Source organism: Epinephelus moara, chromosome 6 (assembly GCF_006386435.1).
Source record: "Epinephelus moara isolate mb chromosome 6, YSFRI_EMoa_1.0, whole genome shotgun sequence".
In the NCBI taxonomy this organism is placed as follows: Eukaryota; Metazoa; Chordata; class Actinopteri; order Perciformes; family Serranidae; genus Epinephelus; species Epinephelus moara.
The window spans coordinates 22,488,939-22,508,492 of NC_065511.1; the positions used below are offsets into that span (position 1 = coordinate 22,488,939).

The 19,554-nt window shown below is 39.8% G+C and overlaps 1 protein-coding gene across 2 annotated transcripts; it reads left to right on the forward strand.

Annotated features, from left to right (window-relative positions):
• The first annotated feature begins 2,423 nt into the window (after positions 1-2,423).
• macc1 (MET transcriptional regulator MACC1) lies at positions 2,424-10,502 on the forward strand. 2 transcript variants are annotated; one of them, XM_050046409.1, is made up of 5 exons: positions 2,424-2,465; positions 4,154-4,276; positions 4,369-6,404; positions 7,653-7,841; positions 7,968-10,502. In XM_050046409.1, exons 2-5 carry the CDS (start codon positions 4,162-4,164, stop codon positions 8,169-8,171), a joined length of 2,544 nt encoding a protein of 847 aa, XP_049902366.1. In that variant the 5' UTR covers positions 2,424-2,465; positions 4,154-4,161; the 3' UTR covers positions 8,172-10,502. The 2 variants fall into 2 exon arrangements, with proteins under 2 accessions (XP_049902366.1, XP_049902365.1); XM_050046408.1 differs by lacking the exon at positions 2,424-2,465 and having other exon boundaries at positions 4,144-4,276.
• Positions 10,503-19,554: the final 9,052 nt, after the last annotated feature.

The window sequence follows — 19,554 nt, forward strand, 5'->3', positions numbered from 1 at the left end:
TGTAATCAATCATATAATAATCTGCTTCTTAATATTAAAAGTAATACACTAATACGCGGCAGTAGCTCAGTCCATAGGGACTTGGGTTGGGAACCGGAGGGTCGCCTGTTCAAGTCCCCGTCCGGACCAAAATATGGAGCGTGGACTGGTAGCTGGAGAGGTGCCAGTTCACCTCCTGGGCACTGCCGAGGTGCCCCTGAGCAAGGCACCGAACCCCCCAACCGCTCGGAGCGCCTGTCATGGGCAGCCCACTCTGACATCTCTCCACTTAGTGCATGTATAGGTCCAGTTTGTGCATGTGTGTGTTCGGACCTGTGTGTAATTGACAACAGAGTGAAAAATTGAATTTCCCCTCAGGGGATTAATAAAGTATATAAAATTAAAATTATTATATTACTGATATTTGAATTATGTACATTATCAAGTTTATTGATTTTAATAATTTAACAATGAGCCATTGTTCTTCAGCTTAAAGGAATGGCTGTTGATAGGATACTGTCAATACTTACTACTTACTTACTCTTATTTTGAAGCATAGGCCTACCAATGAACCAGAGGGCAGAAAAATATGTACAGCTGACACAACATTTTCTTTAATAACTGCACCTCAAAATACACATCTTAACACTGGTGACTATCTGTCATAGTCAATAAAGAGCAGGTGTTACTGATGACAATGTGACAAATCAAAACATTTTCTCTAAAAGTCTGGAGTTATTCTTGTTTTCTTGTCAATGACTGCATGAAAAAAAGGAAAAAGAAAACCAACTAAGTCTGTTTTTCAGTACATTCTGACATCCACTGTTCAACAAGGTTCAGTAATTTCCTGGGCACTGTGGCCTAGCGTTTAGCAAACATTAACTTGTGAGTAAACAGCCACATTCATGTGCTTTTTAATAGTTTCGGGAGAACAATGAAAGTCTGGGGCACAGAGGGGGGAAAACTATAGCAGGCTATGGATACAGAGATAACATTAATCATGGGAAAATACGAAATAAATACAAAGAAAAGCAGGGCATACCACCAGCCTAATCCCATGCATGTTCTCAAAGCAGCCACAAGGGCGCATAATTTGCACACACATCTGTCCTCGGTTTCAGATACCAGATACTGGATTATCTGACTCAGTGCTGATAATGAAATTATTTGACTGTGAGGAATGTGGGAGGTATGTAGATTGCATCTGTTTTGTTTCATAATCAAACAGTTAACACCAACATCATGCATGCACAGCTTACAGTCATAACAAATGGTGTAAAACAGTGAGACGTTTTACAAAAATAAACACGTTTCAACATCCAGTCCTCAATCATATACTTTACTAAACACTTGAACTTCTCTAGTCGGGGGATTTTAATGAGTCATGCTAAAGTCCAGGCTGCTGCAGCCATATTTGCTATGAAAAAATCATAATCTGCTCAAGAGTGCTTAGTTGCATTCCTTTGGTACTAACTGCCTGTGGATGCCAGGGCCTGCATCCAAAGACCACAACAGCTCTGATACAGCATCTAAACTTCAGCATGGATATTCATCAACTGAGATAACAGCTGAAACACAAACAGTAAGCTGCTCCAAAAGGGGGTATCTGGAGTTATTACTTTTCATACACTTTGGCACGCAGCTGCAAAGCTATACGCAGCTGAAATAATGGTTCCTTGCTGTAGTATTTCTATAAAGAATACTACATAACAGTGTAAATTAGTGATCTATTGAGGTATTCACATGTGTGTAACCTGTTCATTGAGATAACATGACCTTGTGTCCTTGATGAGATTAACCTCAAAGGTCATTTTGGCTTTGAGTCACTCAAAACAGCAGTGATAATGAGACAGTAAAATCAATAAATCCTAAATATCGCTGTTACAAAATAGGTATTACATGAGTGACCATGCAAGAAAAGGAAACACTGTTATAATGCTTATTTTGTTATGTTTATGCCTTATAAATATACAGTAATGGCATGTAAACACGTGCCTTTGCTGCCAAATTCTCAATGCTGTGTGGACTAGACAAGCTGTATTAGTGTAAATATATATAACCAGACTAATAATATATTTAGTTTAAATACTAACTGGGTGATTAACCATGTTTGTAGTGTCTCCTGGTCTTGTTAGTCACCTCCACCTCCCTTGTTAACATGCTTATCACTGAACTCAGACTCCTGTCGAAACTACGGGTATCGCTCGGTTTCAGGTGTTGCAAGTCTCGTGCGTAAACACAGAGGTGCATTGCGGGTATTGTAGTCACCCGCCCCCAGACAGGCCACTCCTCCGCCGTGGCTCCTGGATTATTTTAAACTTCCAGTCCCAAAATGCTCCGTGCCCGAGAGCAAACACAGTAAAGAGCTGTAACGTGAGGAGGTGAACATCAGAGATACGCCCCAGACCACACAGTAAGTGATAGTGGGTTGGCCTCTTTTTCCTGCCAGCGCTCCGAAGCAAAACTACAGTCATCTCATGCCGACGGTGAGATCAAACTTTTGTTTTCTTTTCCATAATAATAGATGGTTTTTCTTGTCGCGTTTTCAGTACAGGAAGTGGCCTGTGTAGGTTAGGTGTATTAATGTGTAACCACGGAGTGTATACACACCTGTTGAGGCGCTGACACTGATACTTGGCAGTGTTGGCTGTTGCAGCTGTGGTTAGTGAAGCTGGAAGTGTGAATCTGTGCTACTGAGTGTCTTACTGTGGATTATTAATGAGTGCCACATTTGTTTGAGAATATTTGCATATGAATTAATAAACAAAAAAAAACATGAGACATGCAAAAGACTAGGCTACAGTCAGATTAGTTTAGAGATACTGAGTCACTGTATGACAGGCATCACAGTAAGTAATGCTCAGAATATACATTTGTACTGACAGTAGTACAGTGGCCCTGCACTGTGATGATAGGAAGAAGCGCTGAGAGAGCTGACTACTGTGTCATAGGCTTGACAAGACCAACCTGTTTTTGTGCACTGGTGTAAGAAACCACATTATTAATGACTGACTCACTGTGACAAGTCGTGAATGGGTAGTGTCCTTTTACGCAAACAAGTGACAGACTGAGAGTTCAGGCTTTATTCCACACTTTGGAACAGTTTCTGTGACAGACTGCAGAAAGCCTGAGGCTCTGTGCTGAAGGAAACACAGTTGAGACAGAACAATAACTTTATGTCTTTTATTGTGTAGGAGCTGGTGGCTGTCATGTGTCATAGCATTTCAAAATATATGTCTGCTAATGGTTAGGGCTGTGGCTAACAATTGCTTGGATATAATCGATATATCTGCCTGTTGATTTCTTGAATTAAGTTGTAAAATGTAGTCAAAAAGGAATGAAAAATATATACAGTATGCATATTACAATAACACATATAAACACAATAAACCATGTTCAAACTGCTTGCTTCATCTAAACAACATTCAAATTGTTTCACTGTAGGTTAGAGGAAATACAGCAAATATTCATATTAGAGAAGCTGTGGCAAGCTGTAAAATTATTTGCTTTAATAATGGTTTGTGACTTTAATTATGCACTATTAATATTGTTGCTGATTCATTTTCTGTTGACCAGCTAATCAGTAAATCGACTAATTGTTTCCTAGGTGAGTTATATTAAAAGGGACAGCCCACCCCAAAATCAAAAATACATATTTTCCCTCTTGCCTGTAGTGCTGTTTATCAATTTAAACTGTTATGGTGTGAGTTGCCAAGAGTTGGCGATACTGACCATGGAGATGTCTGCCTTCTCTCCAATACAATTGAACTACTTTAGCATGAAGCTGCTCACAACAAGGTCTGTGGATTATCTTGAGTAACCAGATCATGACTTCTGGAAATAGACATTGCTGTTAGTTTTGCGGTAATTTTTTTTGATGCTTTAAGCTTCACAATCCGAGTGCCACGTAGTAACATTATACTTGAGAGAGGGAAGATATCTCCTGCACTCGGCACTCAACACCAAAACAATCTAGATTCATAAATAGCACAACAGATAAGAGGAAAAATTTACATTTCTAATTTTAAAGTGAACTGTCCCTTTAATAAGAATGGGATGTAATATTTTTTCAGTATATTGGGTATTTTTTAAGGAGATGTTGTTAAAGTTGTTTTGGTATTAAAAGCTGCAAGTAAATTTAGAAACTGAAAAAATTTAGTTTTTATGTTTACAGATGAAAATATGGCAGCAGGAAGAGCAAGGTCCTTCCGCCGTGTTGGGAGTCTCATGCGGAGTAAATCTGAGGGGACACTGATTGATCTGGACGACAACGTCTCAAACAGTCCCAACGTGAATGGTAAAATTCTCACTCTGAAGCAGAGGCAGCCTGTGCTCTAAATCTGACAACCTTCTGACAACGTCCTAACCAAACTCTTAATATTTTCACAGGTGGGTATGGGGCGCAGAACTCTGAGTGGCCACTTTTACAACCAGAAGTAGCACGCACATCTCAGTCAAAAAATCCGTTTTGGAACAAACTGTCTGGATCAAATCCTTTTCTAGATGACATTGTACACAGCAGCACAGACAAACACATTTCCAACACATCAAATGTGAAGCCAGACAATGAAAAAGACTTGGACACAAATAACGATGATGCCATTAGTACATCATCAGATGAAGGCAATGTGGGAAAATTTTTGGAAAACAAACACAAAGCCAGCAACAGATCTGGGAGATGGAGGAGTGCTTCAGACATCCTGGATGATCTGGAGAGAAAGGTGCCAAAGCGGGAGAACAGCTTCAAACCACCTGGGCCAGTGCTGATCCCGGATTTTGAGTGGCTAAAGAATGACAGGGAGGCCTACAAGATGGCCTGGCTGAGCCACAGGCAGCTAACACGCTCATGTCTGGACTTAAATCTGATGAGCCAGAGTCCAGGGTGGGCTCAGACGCAGGCCACTGACTCTCAGGTCATCTGTAAGATCGGCCATGCTGGAGGCTCAGTACAGCTGCCAGAATCAGAAATTAGCATCCATATCCCAGAGGGCCATGTTCCTCCTGGAGAAGTCCAGGAAGTAACGCTGAAAGCAATGCTTGACCCTCCTCCTGGACTCAATAACAACTATGTGACAACCATGAGTCCGCTTCTCGAGGTGGTCCTCAGCAACATCAACATAAAGGAGTGCATCTCTCTGGAGGTGAAACTAGCTGGAGAGGTGAAGAGCGACCCAGTGAGTCAGGTGATGACCAAAGTGTTTGGGCTGGTGTCCAACAAAAGAGAGGGACCTTATGTTAAAGTGAATGATTGTTACATTTATAAGAATATGATGCAGATGAAGCTGCAGGACCTGAGGACACATTTTTATGTGATTGCAGTCGCAGAGGCCTCTGCAATCCAGCCTCCCGCTACATCAGTGTGGGATCATCTCGACCGCAAAATCACAGTAGCAGTTTATGGCCCCAAGTACATCCATCCATCATTCAAGGTCGCAGTGGTGGTTTGCTGTCATGAGGACGTTCCGCCAAAGCTTCCATTTTCAGTGACAGGAAACAAAAACCTGCCTCCACTTGTGCTGCAGCTTTGGGGCAAACATGGGTTTAAACCAGACAAACTGCACAACCTGCATGTCGGGATTAACCTCACTGGCTCGATGTTTAAAATCAAACCCGAGGACGAACTGAAAGAAGTGAGACAAAGTCAGCTCAAAATAGGGACAGTTTTGCAACTGCCAGTTGCGATATCTTGTGCTAGTAATACAGAAATGACTCCTTTTAAATTGGATCTACATGTTAAGGAAGAAAACGCTGCAACCCTTGCACATTTCCAGGTGCCTTCCCCTCCCGCGGCACCCATCAGATCAGAAAAGCGAGTGCACAGGCAGATAGAAAAGCGGATTGAAATGACAAAAAGCTCAACTATCCCTGAGGAAAGTCTTCCAGATCTCCCCAAATTCACAGGCAAAACTGTGAGCCTACAGTGGTACGGTGTAGCCCTAAAGTCAGTCCTGCGTCAGCCACGTGTTGACTACCTTCTGGAGTATTTCAAGGGAGACACGGTGGCTCTCCTGTCCAGAGAGACCGTCAGGTCAGTAGGTAACTCCAAAGTAAAGGAGTGGTACATCGCATTCCTCCGAGGCAGGACTGGTTTGGTTCACTGCAAGAACGTCAAGCTCATAACCAGAGACCAAGTGATTGACTTCACCGGCATTCACATCACCACAGAGGTCCTCTTGGACAACATGACACTGCCCTTCAAGAAGCTTACTTACATGTACTCTGCCATCCAGACGCTGGTCACTGAACACATAACCAGCTGGAGAGGTTTTGCTGATGCTTTAGGGTACAGCAAACTGTCACTGGACGCCATCATGAGGAGGCACGCTGAAAGCGAGGCTGATAAAGTGGCCTGCATACTGGAGAGGCTGAAGGAGGATTGTCACACTGAGAAGAGCAGGAAGAAGTTTCTGCATGAGCTCCTGGTGGTAAGTGGAGGAAAACTATATATTTAAAGTGGCTATCATGATGATGTCAGTCCTGGGTAATTTGATGACACCCTTAGTTACTGGTGGTAACAGCAAATGCAGTTTACTACTTCAGGTCACAGAGGGCAGCAAAACAAACTACTGTTGTTTTAATACAGAAGTCAATAATTAGCCTTTTCCCATCATTCTGTGAGATACTGTGATCTGATTTTACGATGTGCACAATAGTCTGCAGACAGCAGGGCACAGTGAAAGGAGTTGGTTTCGAGAGCGACAGGTTATGCAGAAACAATTATATTGTGATTATTTTGACAGATATTGTTACAGTGATATGAGTTTCAAGTTGAGTTTTGAGTGAATGGTACTTTTTGCATTTCATTTTTACTGCAAAAAATATGATGATGACAATGTGATTTTTGCTGGGGGCTGTACCTAACAAGCATGTTCCCTTGAATCTGTTATGTGATATGAAGGCCAGAGCATCTCTGTAGCACTTCAATGCTTCATTTATAATGGCATGTTGTGACACATTTTACCCTTTATCAGAAGTTGCCATTCAAGTGATTTGGATATTGCACTTGGCCATATTGCAGTTTCAATAATATTGCAATTAATTGTTGAGTCACATTGGTTACCTCGCTAAGCTGGAGGTGTGCAGCCTGTCTCTTTAAAAGCTTGTTCTGGCTGCTCCTTGTTCCATCACTCCCTGCAATATTTCAATCGATCCACTGCCAAAAAAATGTTGAAAATGGCCATCGTCTTGTTTTGTAGATATATTTTTAATTAACAATAGTGGTAAGCTCTATACTGACTAAAAAAAACATTGTATCTCCTGTGAACTTGTATTTTGCCAATTAAATGCTTTTAATGTGAAGCTGCAGCACACTGGAAAATGTACAGTTTGCATAAGCAATAACTTAATACAACATTTTTGAAGAGAATGTCACCCTCAACATCATAATACTGCATATATAAATATTGCAATACTTTCATCAGTGGTCCGTATGCTCAATCACAGCTGTGTTGCCTCACCTGGCAACAGATATTGACTTGACAGACTTTTATGTAAAGGAAATATTTAAACAATATTTTTCTTGAACATTTAAATCTTGGTGTGCTCTACATACAAGAAAAATAAATCTTGTGACAACACAGCAAATTCCCAAAGTAACAGAAATGCCAACTATAACAATTTCACAGTCTGTACGCTCCATGCTTTTATGACAGTGTATCTGTTTATCACCACAGGGTCTGTTGAAGATGGACTCTGTGAATCTCGTGGCCCAGCTGATTCAGAACACTGTCATTTTGTCCACGGCTGTGGAGCTGGGAGTGCGATGGCGGGAGCTCGCTGAGAAGATGGGAAAACTCTCCAGTGCTCAGATAGCGGGCTATGAGGCACCGCACCGAGGGAAGAGCGGAGAAGTCAGTTCACAGGTCAGCTTAACGGAACACACTGACACATTACGCAGTGGATATCGCAAATATAACACTAATCATGTGGAATTTCTGCAGTGAATATGATTAACATTTTATTTTAAATTGATTCCTGTTCTGTTTCAGTCGATGTGGAAGCCCGCCTATGACTTCCTGTACTCCTGGAGTCTGCGGTACGGAGACAGCTACAGGGACATGATCCAGGATCTGCACCTGGTCCTGGACAAAATGAAACACCCTGCCACCAGACAGTGGAGGCAGCTGACTGGTGCCCTCATCACAGCAAACTGTCTCGACATCTTTCGAGCCTCTGCGTTCCCAAACTCCTAAACTTTACGCAAGCGCACTCTAGTGACGACACCAACGTCCATGCACTTGACAAACTGAGACAGAGAAGCTTTGTTAGACCACAATAAGGTTTTGATATTGTTTTTGATGTTACTTTGCTCTTGTTTTTTTGTATAGTTTTGCCCACTCATTTTTACACAAAGCATTAGAAGCTACTTTATTGAAGTTCAATCAGGTACTTGCACTAAATGTTTAGATCTCACTTGGTGAATGTAAAATATGTTTTTACAATTTTTGAGCTGTGAAGGAATGTCACTTTATGTCTCAAAGAGACGGAAATGAAGTGAAGTTTGTCACTTCTCTGTGCAAATGTGAATGTGATGAAGCCTTAAAAGGTCCAGTGTGTAGGATTTAGTGGCATCTAGTGGTACGGTTGCAGAAATGAGTGAGAGAACTACGGTGGCCTGCACGAAAATGCAAATAGTCCTATCTAGAGTCAGTGTTTGGTTTGTCTGTTCTGGGCTATTGTAGAAACAACATGGTGGACTCCATGGAAGAGGACCCGCTCTGTGTGTAGATATAAACAGCGGATTTTAAGGTAACAAAAACACAAAAATCCTTAGTTTCAGGTGATTGTACACCATTGAAAACATAGCTATACAAATAGATGCCCCTAAAGCCTACACACTGGACCTTTAACGTTTAAGTTCCTATTGGTAGATCATTTTCAGTCAAATGCGTATGAGGTCAGCAGCTCCCCAATGACATCAGCTGTTCTGGGTATCAGTAATCTTAACCGGTGTTTCAACACTTGTTTTATTCCTTTGCCTTGTAATAGCATGCTGATATTACCTATTCCATTTACTGTTTTTTGCAAATGTGCATCATCTGAAGAGCAGGCTAAATTATTATTTATGCATCTAATTTGATTTCTTCCACTACATTCCTTAAATCACTGACTGTATTAAGTGTTTGGGTTCTTTTTTTTGAATAAGGATCCACATTATTAGGATAACCGTCACCTTTGTGTAGCCTGTCAAACTTCGATTCAGTTTTTTGTAATATGTTTTGGAGTTGTTCCAACACCGATACCAGAATCAGAAATACTCTGATAATGCCTAAAATGCTGGATCGGGTATCCGCAAGTACACAAATCTATGCACTAGTCTGATACCATGTAATTTATTGATAAATATTGAAGTAATTTTGCACCTGGATAAAACAGCAGTTTAAATAGCGGTAGCATTTGAAATAGTAGCCTACACAGGAAGTTGCGCTGTGCAGCCATATGGCAACTACAGTTTTAGAACAGTGTAATGTTTGCCATTAGCAAAGTGTCAAACTAGATAATAAGGTAAGTTCTATTACATTCATTCTCTGCATGTCTTTGAACCTGAGCTATGTCAAACAATAATGATAGCAATCATTTCACATCCATACAGGGTCAGTAAAATACAACTGTTAATTTGTTTTTAACACAATAGTATCAGATTGGTACTTGGTATCAGTTGATACGCAAGCTCTGGAATCAGAATAGCCATTGTGAAGAAAGAAAAGTGTATTGAATATCTCTATTATGTATAATATCTTCGTAATCTGTAATATAATGTAAGTAGTCTATAATAAATATCTATGTGAACACTGTTACTATTAATCTGAAGGGTCGCAGTACATACATTTTTATCAGAGTGTGTGTGCTGAAATGAGAATGTTCTACCAAAGTGAGAGTTTCCTGATGCCAGTAAACAAACCGTAAAGATGCTACAAGTGTCATAAACTGTTGTCTTAAATATTAGTGTATTTGCTATTTTTTTATACTGAAATGTCTTAGATATGTACAAAGCAGATCATTTCATAAAAGGTATGCAATGTAATGGTTGTGTTTGTTATGATGTTTTCACCGCCAAATGGAAACTCATTGTTTAGAGTGGTGCCATGTACAGTACGCAGTGCCTTCTGCCACTGAAATGTTACACAAATGGAGATGTGTTGCCTGTGATATGAATAAATATGAACTGTAATAAACTATCTGATCTGTTCACTATTAAATAGGAAGATTAAATATCTAATAACATTTGACAGACAGCTACTAAACTACTATAGGCCCACGTTGTTTAAAATGTTACTTAGCAACTTATGTGACATTTATTATTTTCCAGTTTAGTTGTGTTAAATCACACCATAGAAGCAAATGACTTTTCCCTGAAGTGTTTTCCACTGATTTTCTCTGACTGTTTGCTTTTCCCGACACTGTTTGTTTAAGCTAGTTTCAGCTGAGAGCATTGTGTGCAGGTTCTCTATCAAACAAGAGAGCACAGAACACTGAACTGACTTTACTTTGGCTCACTGAATGCACCTCGGGAAAAGTAAATCAAATAAGGAAAACGGTATCAGGCAACAGAGGGAACTGATTTAATCTCCAGGCTGAGAGTGATTGTAAGATTGTATTTTATTTGTAAGGGCTGATGATAAGCCCTTGTTTTGTGAGACGCCAAGAAAAAAATGATGTGCCTGTAACTTCTGAGTTTTTTCTCACTAAAATCACTACATTGTATAAACATCCATCTGACAGAGTCGTCGTATCCATCTTCTTTTTATTACAAAAAGGAAGCCAGAGTTATGTCACTTCTCTGGCAGCGAGTAAAGAAATATCAGGGAACTGTACTTCACAATTAACTGTTAACCTTTGTGTATAATTTCCTGATTTTGGCAAAAACTTTTAGATGAATTGGACAATGGCATTTCCCCAAAAACATGAAAGAAGTCTGCTAAGTCATATACCTTAGTTTTCAGCAGTTAATAGCAGGCTCACTTAAACTCAGAGGACAAAGGTTTACTGTCTGAGTGAGAGCTGAAGAGGAGTCAGGGTAAATTCAGAGGGATTATTCTCTGTCAGTTTGTCTACCTGAAGCTCTTTCTCAAACATCTGACTCATCCCAGATAAACTGTTAACAATCAGTTATAGAAGCAAACACTACAGCCCATCTTGCAATGGGATCACACCAGCCGTGATACAGCGATCTGCAATTTAAAGCGAATATTGCCCCCCCCGCCCCCCACCCGTCACCTGGATTACAAGAATCACAAGTTGAAAACAAGACCAGCCATCTTGACGTTGTTGCAGCTGGTAATTGAAAGGTATACTATGCAGTACTTCCTAAAAAAACAATGTATAGACTCACACAAAAGTAATCCATCTCTATCATCACATATGGTCCACTTGAAGTGTCTGGAGGTGTATTTACCTGCACTGACTGCCCTTTGCCTGGGTTTTCTTCTTGTTTTGCTGTGTTCACTTGGCTCCTAAGCACAGTGGCAGGTGAGGTCAGGAAAAGGTAGCGACCGGGTGCCGGTTATCTTTCCATCTCAAGAGACTTTCTGGATAAGTAAAAGAGTAAAAGGTAAAAAAAAAAAAATTATAATAAAATTGCAGATAAAGCGACGAAAAAACGCAAATACAGTGAGATGAAATGCCAAGCAGACAAAGCTGAGGGTGGCTCTCACTTTCACTGGCAATACTGTTCACAAACAGTAGCCAACAATTCCTGCATTGTATACATTTAATGAGTAACTATCAATACTGAACATTGTTGCTGTGACCATCTAAGATCACGACCACAGCATGTGCTCAGTTACAGTACAAAATATCAAAAGATATCAGAAAGAAAGCGTGTAGTGTACTTACTGATGCATGCATACTTATATATGCTTGAACCAACTACATTTGAGATATAAACAACTACAAACTCAGATGATAAATGACTAAAAAATGTACAAAACAGTATATGTGTTGCTGTTTTTTTTTTTTTGTTTTTTTTTTTAAACATTCTGAAGGATGTGATTTTTGCTGTCACAGAGTGAAGCAGTAACAGTAACAGCAAAATGAGGGACACAAATTAAAACTCTTGAGGCATCCAATTTAAAAATGTACACTGCCTTTTTAGGTCTCTATTTTTCAGGTGCAGTGAGGCGTTAAACTTTGAGACTAATGGAATGTGACCACTTTTGTTTTGGCAGCCTTTTAATAGCAGCAGTGTGAGAGTGGCGATAACAGTTAATTATTATGAATATTGCTGCCTGTCTGAGGATTAAAACTTTTGTGAGAAAATATTTCACCTCTTGTTCTCATTTGTCATTATAATTGTACATAGTTGTACAAAATGACATCTTTCACACTGATTTTATTGTGACAGGATAAACAACATTTAATAAATATATATTCAACCTTTACAATCCCGCACTCGCCATGACGGTGCTGCTAGATAGTCTTGTATTGGAGACTGCTTGCCATTCACCTTGTTCACCAGTGTACAAGCCACAGCTTAACAGCAGAGGATGGGACTACAAAATTAGTAAAATATAAATTGACTTTAAATGGTGTTGTGCATCACAAAACACAACCTATATAGAAACACTTAAGAGAACTGGCTGAAAATCCAGCACCTAATTATCTACTGGGAAAAAAAATAATACCATTCTGCTTTCTTAACAACAGTCTGCAACTTGAGTGGATCAAAGTTCAACAGTAAACATATGTTCCAACCTTGTTTTACTGAAAATACTACAGTCTTTAAGACACACATTTAGGTATATCATCTTAAAGGTCTTAAACGTATGTTAAATTTAGTGGCATCTAGCAGTAAGGCTGCAACCAGCTGAAACTTTTCCAAGGGTGTAGGAGAGTTACGGTGGCCAACGTGAAAACACAAATGGCCCTCTTTAGAGCAAGTGTCTGGTTTGTCCATTCTGGTACTGTAGAAACAACATGGTGCACTCTATAGAAGAGGAGCCATTCTGTATGTAGATATAAACAACTCATTCTGAGGTAACGAAAACACAACGATTCTTGGCTTCAGGTGATTACACACTAATGAAAACATGGTTATGAATATTACATTTAATTTTAAATCCTACACAGTGGACATATAAATTCTGCTCTGTTCAAATGTACATGACATGAAAAATAAAAGGGACACTTTTTCTGAATCAGGATATAGTTTTGCAGAGCTGGTAAGAACTTGCAAAAATAAACTGTCCAGATTTGTCAGATCTCATTGTATCTTGATGATGTTGCAGTGCCGAGTTGACAGATAACCTGCATGTTAAATGATCAACTTACAGGATTGGAGAGAGAGCAATCATGTCACACCCCCTACTTTTTGACAAGGATGGAAAGAGGGATGTCCCGATCCGATCTCAAAGATCAGGATCAGGATCAGGGCCGATGAAGGCATTTTTTTAACTGATAGGGATCGACTATAATGAGATATACAGAGAATCTGATCCTAATTATCTCTCCCTATCAAAACAAAGTATGAGAACACCTCTGAATGTCATGATAAAGTGCCGCTACACATACACTCAGCCCCTCACTCCAAAGCTTAATAGCCAAGTGCATTATCTTGTGATAGCTTTGTTCAACAGTGCAATAACTGCAAGTAGAAAAGTATCTATCACTTTGTTCTGCACTCAGGGGCCACAAACAGAAGGCCAGAGCAAAGAAGCTTGAATTCACCATGTAGGGGATGGGAACAGTCCTGAAGACCAGAGCTGGCCTTACACTGCAGCTGTAAAGAGTATAGAACTGACAATTTGAGTAAAGACTCGCCTATAAGCTCACTAACCCATCTGACAATTAGGGTCAAAGAGTTTTTGTTTTTCAGAGACACGTTACCAAACCATGACACAAAAGAATGCAGAGAAAGGCAGAGTGCAGCCATTTCCAACTCTCCGTTCTCCTTTTCTCCTCCACTCACCTGAGCTCCGCCGTGTGTATAAGAGCAGGTGCTGAGCCCCGCCTGTGGCGAAACACAACACATCATAACCAACAGCAAAAACGCAGTATGAGACTATTCATTTATGTTTTTCTCCAAAATTATGAGCACTCGTTTCATTTCAGCTCAGTGTGAAGGTCTTGTGAGATTATGGAGTATGGTGTTTATCCGCAGGCAGAGGAGAGACAGACAGTGGAGCAGAACCGACAACAACCACACTCACCACAGCACTACAAGTGCAACAACAGCCCCGGGAGCAAAAAGCACATAAGACTTTTATACTAATGCAGCTTAATCTGCGCAAAAGATGTACAGACGATGAAAATAAACACTGAATGAAATACTGTTCATTCAGGTCAGGCAAAGGCCGCACTGAGCAACAAACACTGGAGAATAGACTACTCTCTTAAAGTGACAGAGACAGTCCCTTCAGAGAGCAACAAGTCCCAAAAGATTAAAGGAGGGGGGGGGGGGGTATTTTAGCCCTATTTACTTGTTTGTTTTTTTAAATAAATAAATAAACATTAAGGAACAGCTTGGGTGCAGGGATTTTTTTCTTAATGCAGTGCAGAGCTTTTCATTTGTCAAGCATATAGACTGGATGGATTGCAATAGCTATAAAGTACATAAAGTGTGCACTGTGCAGCTGTAATATCCAAGAAACAGAGGTATCGGATTGGGACTTGGTATTGGCAAATACTTAATATTAAGTGACTCATATCAGGAGGGGGGGCAAAAACATTTGATCGGTACATCAATAGGAAAGACTACTAGAATACTACATCAACTTTAAATATGTTTTACTTAAGTGAAAGTAAATGGTAAATGGACTGCACTTGTATAGCACTTTTTTTAGTCTGTAACAGCCACCGTGAGCAATTTGGGGTTCAGTATTTTGCCCCAAGGATACTTCGACATGCGGTCTAGAGCAGCCAGGGATCGAACCACTGATCCTCCGATTTCCGACCCGTTCAACCTCTGAGCGACAGCTGCGTTATAGGGCTGTATGATGTGGAGAAAATCAAATATCGCTATATTTTTGACAAAATATCTCAATACTGATATTGCAATGATACTGCAGGGTTGACTATTGGTGCTTTCACAAAATAATTACAGTCAGATTTTTGATAAATAATCATTAATGTGGATGTAATGACTTCAGGGGTGAAGGCAAATGACAGAACAGCTTCAACAGTCTGGTAAGTTCAGAAAATTACATCAACATAATGTGGCCTTTAAAACCAGGAAAAAAGAACACTTAGGATATTACGACATCCAAAAACTAAGACAGTATCTATCATAATATTGATTTAATACTGATATATTGCTGCGTTATATATGCAGTAGTTAGCGTATACTACTGTTAAATTAAACATCTCTCGGCAACAAAACAAACTGCATTAAATGTGAAAGCATTAACTCATGGAACAACATCAGCAACATGAGCTTTTATGTCCAAAGCAACAATAAATTCCACTTCTATGTTAATTTTTAGCCTGTGTGAACAAGTGATTAACAATTGTAAGTATCAAACTGCCTTCTTTTTAATAGTCTGACTAGAATTAAGCAGAAAAGACAGAAAACTCAAACTACTAAACAAATGGAAAGTCTACGGACACTGCCGAGGGTGCAACTACCAATGTGAAGCTGTAGAAACTAAATATCCTAACGCCTCTCCTAGAATCAACAGCAAAATAAAACATAAATAAATAAAACACAACACAGTGATGTATAAACACTACTCCCATCCCTGCTTTGTGAGCTCAAAACTGTGCCTCCAACTTATGTTGCAAAACTAACCTCAGTTTCCAGTAAAGTTATTGTCATCCATTTACAACAAGAAAACATCAGCAAATACACATAGTTCTTGCACAGTTATCTCTATATTTTATGATGTTGGTGGTGTAAAATTCTGCAGAATCTTTTCATCTATTACTCAACCATTTGTTTTTTGTTTTGCCTTTGTTCACCATCATTTTGGGCTTTTATACTCCGAATGACTCTCTACTCTGAATGACTCAGATCACATTAGGAGAGCTTTTTGCTTGTTTTTAGTTTTCTGGCACTAACCCAGTCTATGGAGCAGGAAATACACACCAGGAAAATGAATACCACAATAGAGCCACCACAACACTTTGTCTTAAACGACTGGCTTTTTTTTTTTTTCTTAACATACCACATTTACTCATCCACTTCTCAGCAGACCACAGCCTGTCTTATTTTTACCACTTCACTCACAAAAGAGCATTTATAGTTGTGAGAAGGGCTGACTGTAACATCTCTCCTCTGAACTCTGGACAGAATGTTCTCAGTGAAACTATATGATCAAAAGAAGATCATATATCACAGTCATCATGGAGTTTATGTCCGCAGCGTCTTCCAGACTGCTGCTGTGTTTCACTCAGAGCTCCCTGCCAACGTGAGCCACTGCTGTTCCTCATAACACATCAACAAATTAACACGTTAAGTAGTCCTTGTCACTGACACTCCTGCCAAACCTGTGCAAACACCGAGTCCTGCCTGTTAGTGTGAGTGTGAGAATATTCAGCTGTAATAAGGAAAAGACATTTTCTGTCTCCTGTGCAGTCTTTGCAGAACAACATGAAAAACTGAAAATGTTCTCACACACCCTAAAGTGCATCTCTTCACTGCGGTATCTATAAAATCCCAGTAATGCATTGCACTAGGCACACATCGCATGTGTTTGTTGATCATACTTCATGTATATTCCCTGGTTTCTTAGCTGTCTACTCACCACAGATTGCATTTCAACAAGTGTCCTAGACAGACCCTATTCTTCATCAGGACAACAGACAAGGTGAGACCTCACAAACAAAGCCCATCTTGGCTGCTCAGTCTGCTGTGGTGATCCAGGCGGGATTAAATAAAGGTTGGCAGGATTTTATTTTCTTTTAAAAGGAGAAAGAAAATGCTGAAATTGCTGTTTCATCTGGCTCGTATCCCAGCCGACTGCCAAGAAAAACTTAGTCCTGTAGTGTATCTTTTTTCATAGAAATTTGGATGATGCATTAACTGAGAGAAGTTGACTATCCTTCATATTACAGTGATACATTTTAGGGTTTCTGTCCTCAAATAGTTTAATTTTTTTCTTAAGAACTTTCTAAGATTTCATTAGAGCCACATTTATGGTTATTTTAACTTTAATTCACTCTTAGGTGAATATTAAAGACAATCCCACTATACAGATCTTTGCAGGACATAACTGCAGTGTGTTTTCATGGTAGACCCAATACACCTTTAAGCATCACAGAACTTGGCGGTTTTAATCCAGTGGGTGGCGCCATTGTATCGATGTTGAGTGAGTTTCAGCGCCTGTCCACAGTTGCTCATTTGTGTTAAGTCTCATGTGTTAAAGTGAAGCAACACCTATTTAATGAATACAGAAATGGAAACATAATAATGGTATCATCACGCCTTTTATCAGATGAGGAAATAATCTCATGACGGCAACACAAACACGAATGGATGGATTACTAAATTAGTTTGCAGGGCACAGGCCCACAGCCAGGGGCCCAAAGTGTCAGGGGTCTCCAGGCCTTCAACTGCAAATGTAAGTCAAATAAACACAGGCAACCAAGAAGAGACCCAAAAGGACCACCAAGAGATGCAAAGGGACACATCTTAACTACAAAAAGGGGCAAACAACCACAGAGAGACCCAAAACAACCCATAAAAAAAAAGAATGACGAAGCAAAACCACCACCACTATATCTTGCTCCTCAGTGGGAGAGGGGGTGGGCATGTCAGCATGTCATAAATAATAATAAATAAAGCTTTGCTGCAATTTTTTTTTTACACTTTTCTTAACGTGTGCAAAATATGCAAGAGAAAAAAGTCATATTGCAATTATTTGTAACAGATTCTGTGATACAAGCCACAATTTTAGTGGCAATGGTAATTCTTGAATTTCATTTTCACTGGAAAAAAAATAAAAAATAAAATATATATATATATATATATATATATATATATATATATATATATATATATATATATATATATGTATGAGGATGACGGGATTTTGCTGGGTTCTGTACCAAACAAGCATGTTTCCCTACGTCTGGAATATGATTTGTTGGACCACAATGCTTCATTCATTATGGTATGTTGTGACAAATTTTATCTTTGTCAAAAAACTGCAGCTCCTGCAATTCAGATATTGCACTTGGCCATACTGTAGTTTCGATTATACTTCAATTAATTGTGCAGCCCTACTTTTTTTAACATTATGTTTTGTTTTGCAAGAACTGCAGTTACACAGAGAATGCATTCAGTATTTGAAGTTCATTTGAAATTGGACAAAGTCAAATGAAGATTGTAATCACTGGATTTTGGGGCTCTCTTGTATTTTTCCTTCTAAACTAATTTCTGATATACTCGATTTAAATAACCGTGCTGCAGTAAGTAAACATGCTTGGGTCCAAACAGTTTGACTCTGAAGCCAACAGCCATGTGGGCCATCCACAAATCACTGTTATGAACAGAAGCATTCCTCTGTCCTCTGGGGTATATAAGGCTTCATTTGGTTTGCCTCCATGATATATGTGGAGGGCAAGAAGTCATTTAGCTTTCAATTTATTAGCCCTGTGATTTATGCATGCTGCAAAGGTAGTGGTGGTGTCTCCTACACACCACCACCATTTACCCCCACCCTCCTTCCCTTTCTCATTGCACCGTAATAATTTGGTAATAGATGATGTGAAAGAGGAGAAAGTTCAGCAATTAGAAAAGTCAGAAAAAGGTTTATGGTTGCACTTCATTTATCACTGGTGTTTTAGTCACTCAGTAGAGGATCAAACAGTGAGACCACAGCGTCTTGCACTAGTTGGAGTCCATGTACATTAGGAAAAGGAGTCCATACTACGAGACAACACCTACAGCAAAATTCTTGGCGTAACTGATGCACAACATGCCTGAAAACAAAGCCTTTTTAAAAACAATAAAATCTGGGATCTAAATTGTTCCTATCACAAAAATATGGACACTATTGTAGTTTTCTAAACCTGTAATGGTTTGTATGTTTCCAGTTTTAGCTGAAAATGTTTGTGGTGTACGTTACAAGGTGTCGATTGTTGCCCAGAGTTCAATGCCTTTCTGCTGACTAACAGCCTGCTTGGAGCCTCTTCCCATGACCACCGCTGGGAAGGAGGAAGCTCTGTTACCAAATGACTCACAGGGAAAAAAACAACCTGAAGTGTTTGGCAGCATTCGGAGCGGCTTTGTGAGTAATCACCATCCACATCCTTGGACACCTCACTTTGCTCTCACTCTCACTTTTTCCATCATCCAACCTCACAGTAACCGGGTTTCGTCATGGCAGAACACCGTGATAAAGATTAAGGAAAATTAGAAGACACAAATAAGCCCAAATATTCTTGATAAACATCCGAGAAAAGCATCTGCACCTCAGACCACAACAAAGCCCCTGATTTGCAGATTACTTTGCCGTCGGTGGAATGATGGCAAAGTCTCTATCCAGTTCCTGCAGTTAGAAGGAGAGTTTATTTTTGTTGATGTGATCACATCCTATCTTGCAGTAAGAAGTTTTGTCAGGTGTACCAAGATGGCGTGGGGGAGGTGCAAAGAGCGTGCCTGCTGACAGGCCTGATGTACCAACCGTGACACTCCCA

What these genes read in the sequence shown, in the direction of transcription:
- macc1 (XM_050046408.1), top strand. Translation starts at nt 4,144, where the DNA reads ATGTTTACAGATGAAAATATGGCAGCAGGAAGAGCAAGGTCCTTCCGC. An exon ending in AAACAGTCCCAACGTGAATG is followed by an intron (nt 4,277 to 4,368) that starts GTAAAATTCTCA and finishes ATATTTTCACAG; the next exon opens with GTGGGTATGGGGCGCAGAAC. An exon ending in TTCTGCATGAGCTCCTGGTG is followed by an intron (nt 6,405 to 7,652) that starts GTAAGTGGAGGA and finishes TTATCACCACAG; the next exon opens with GGTCTGTTGAAGATGGACTC.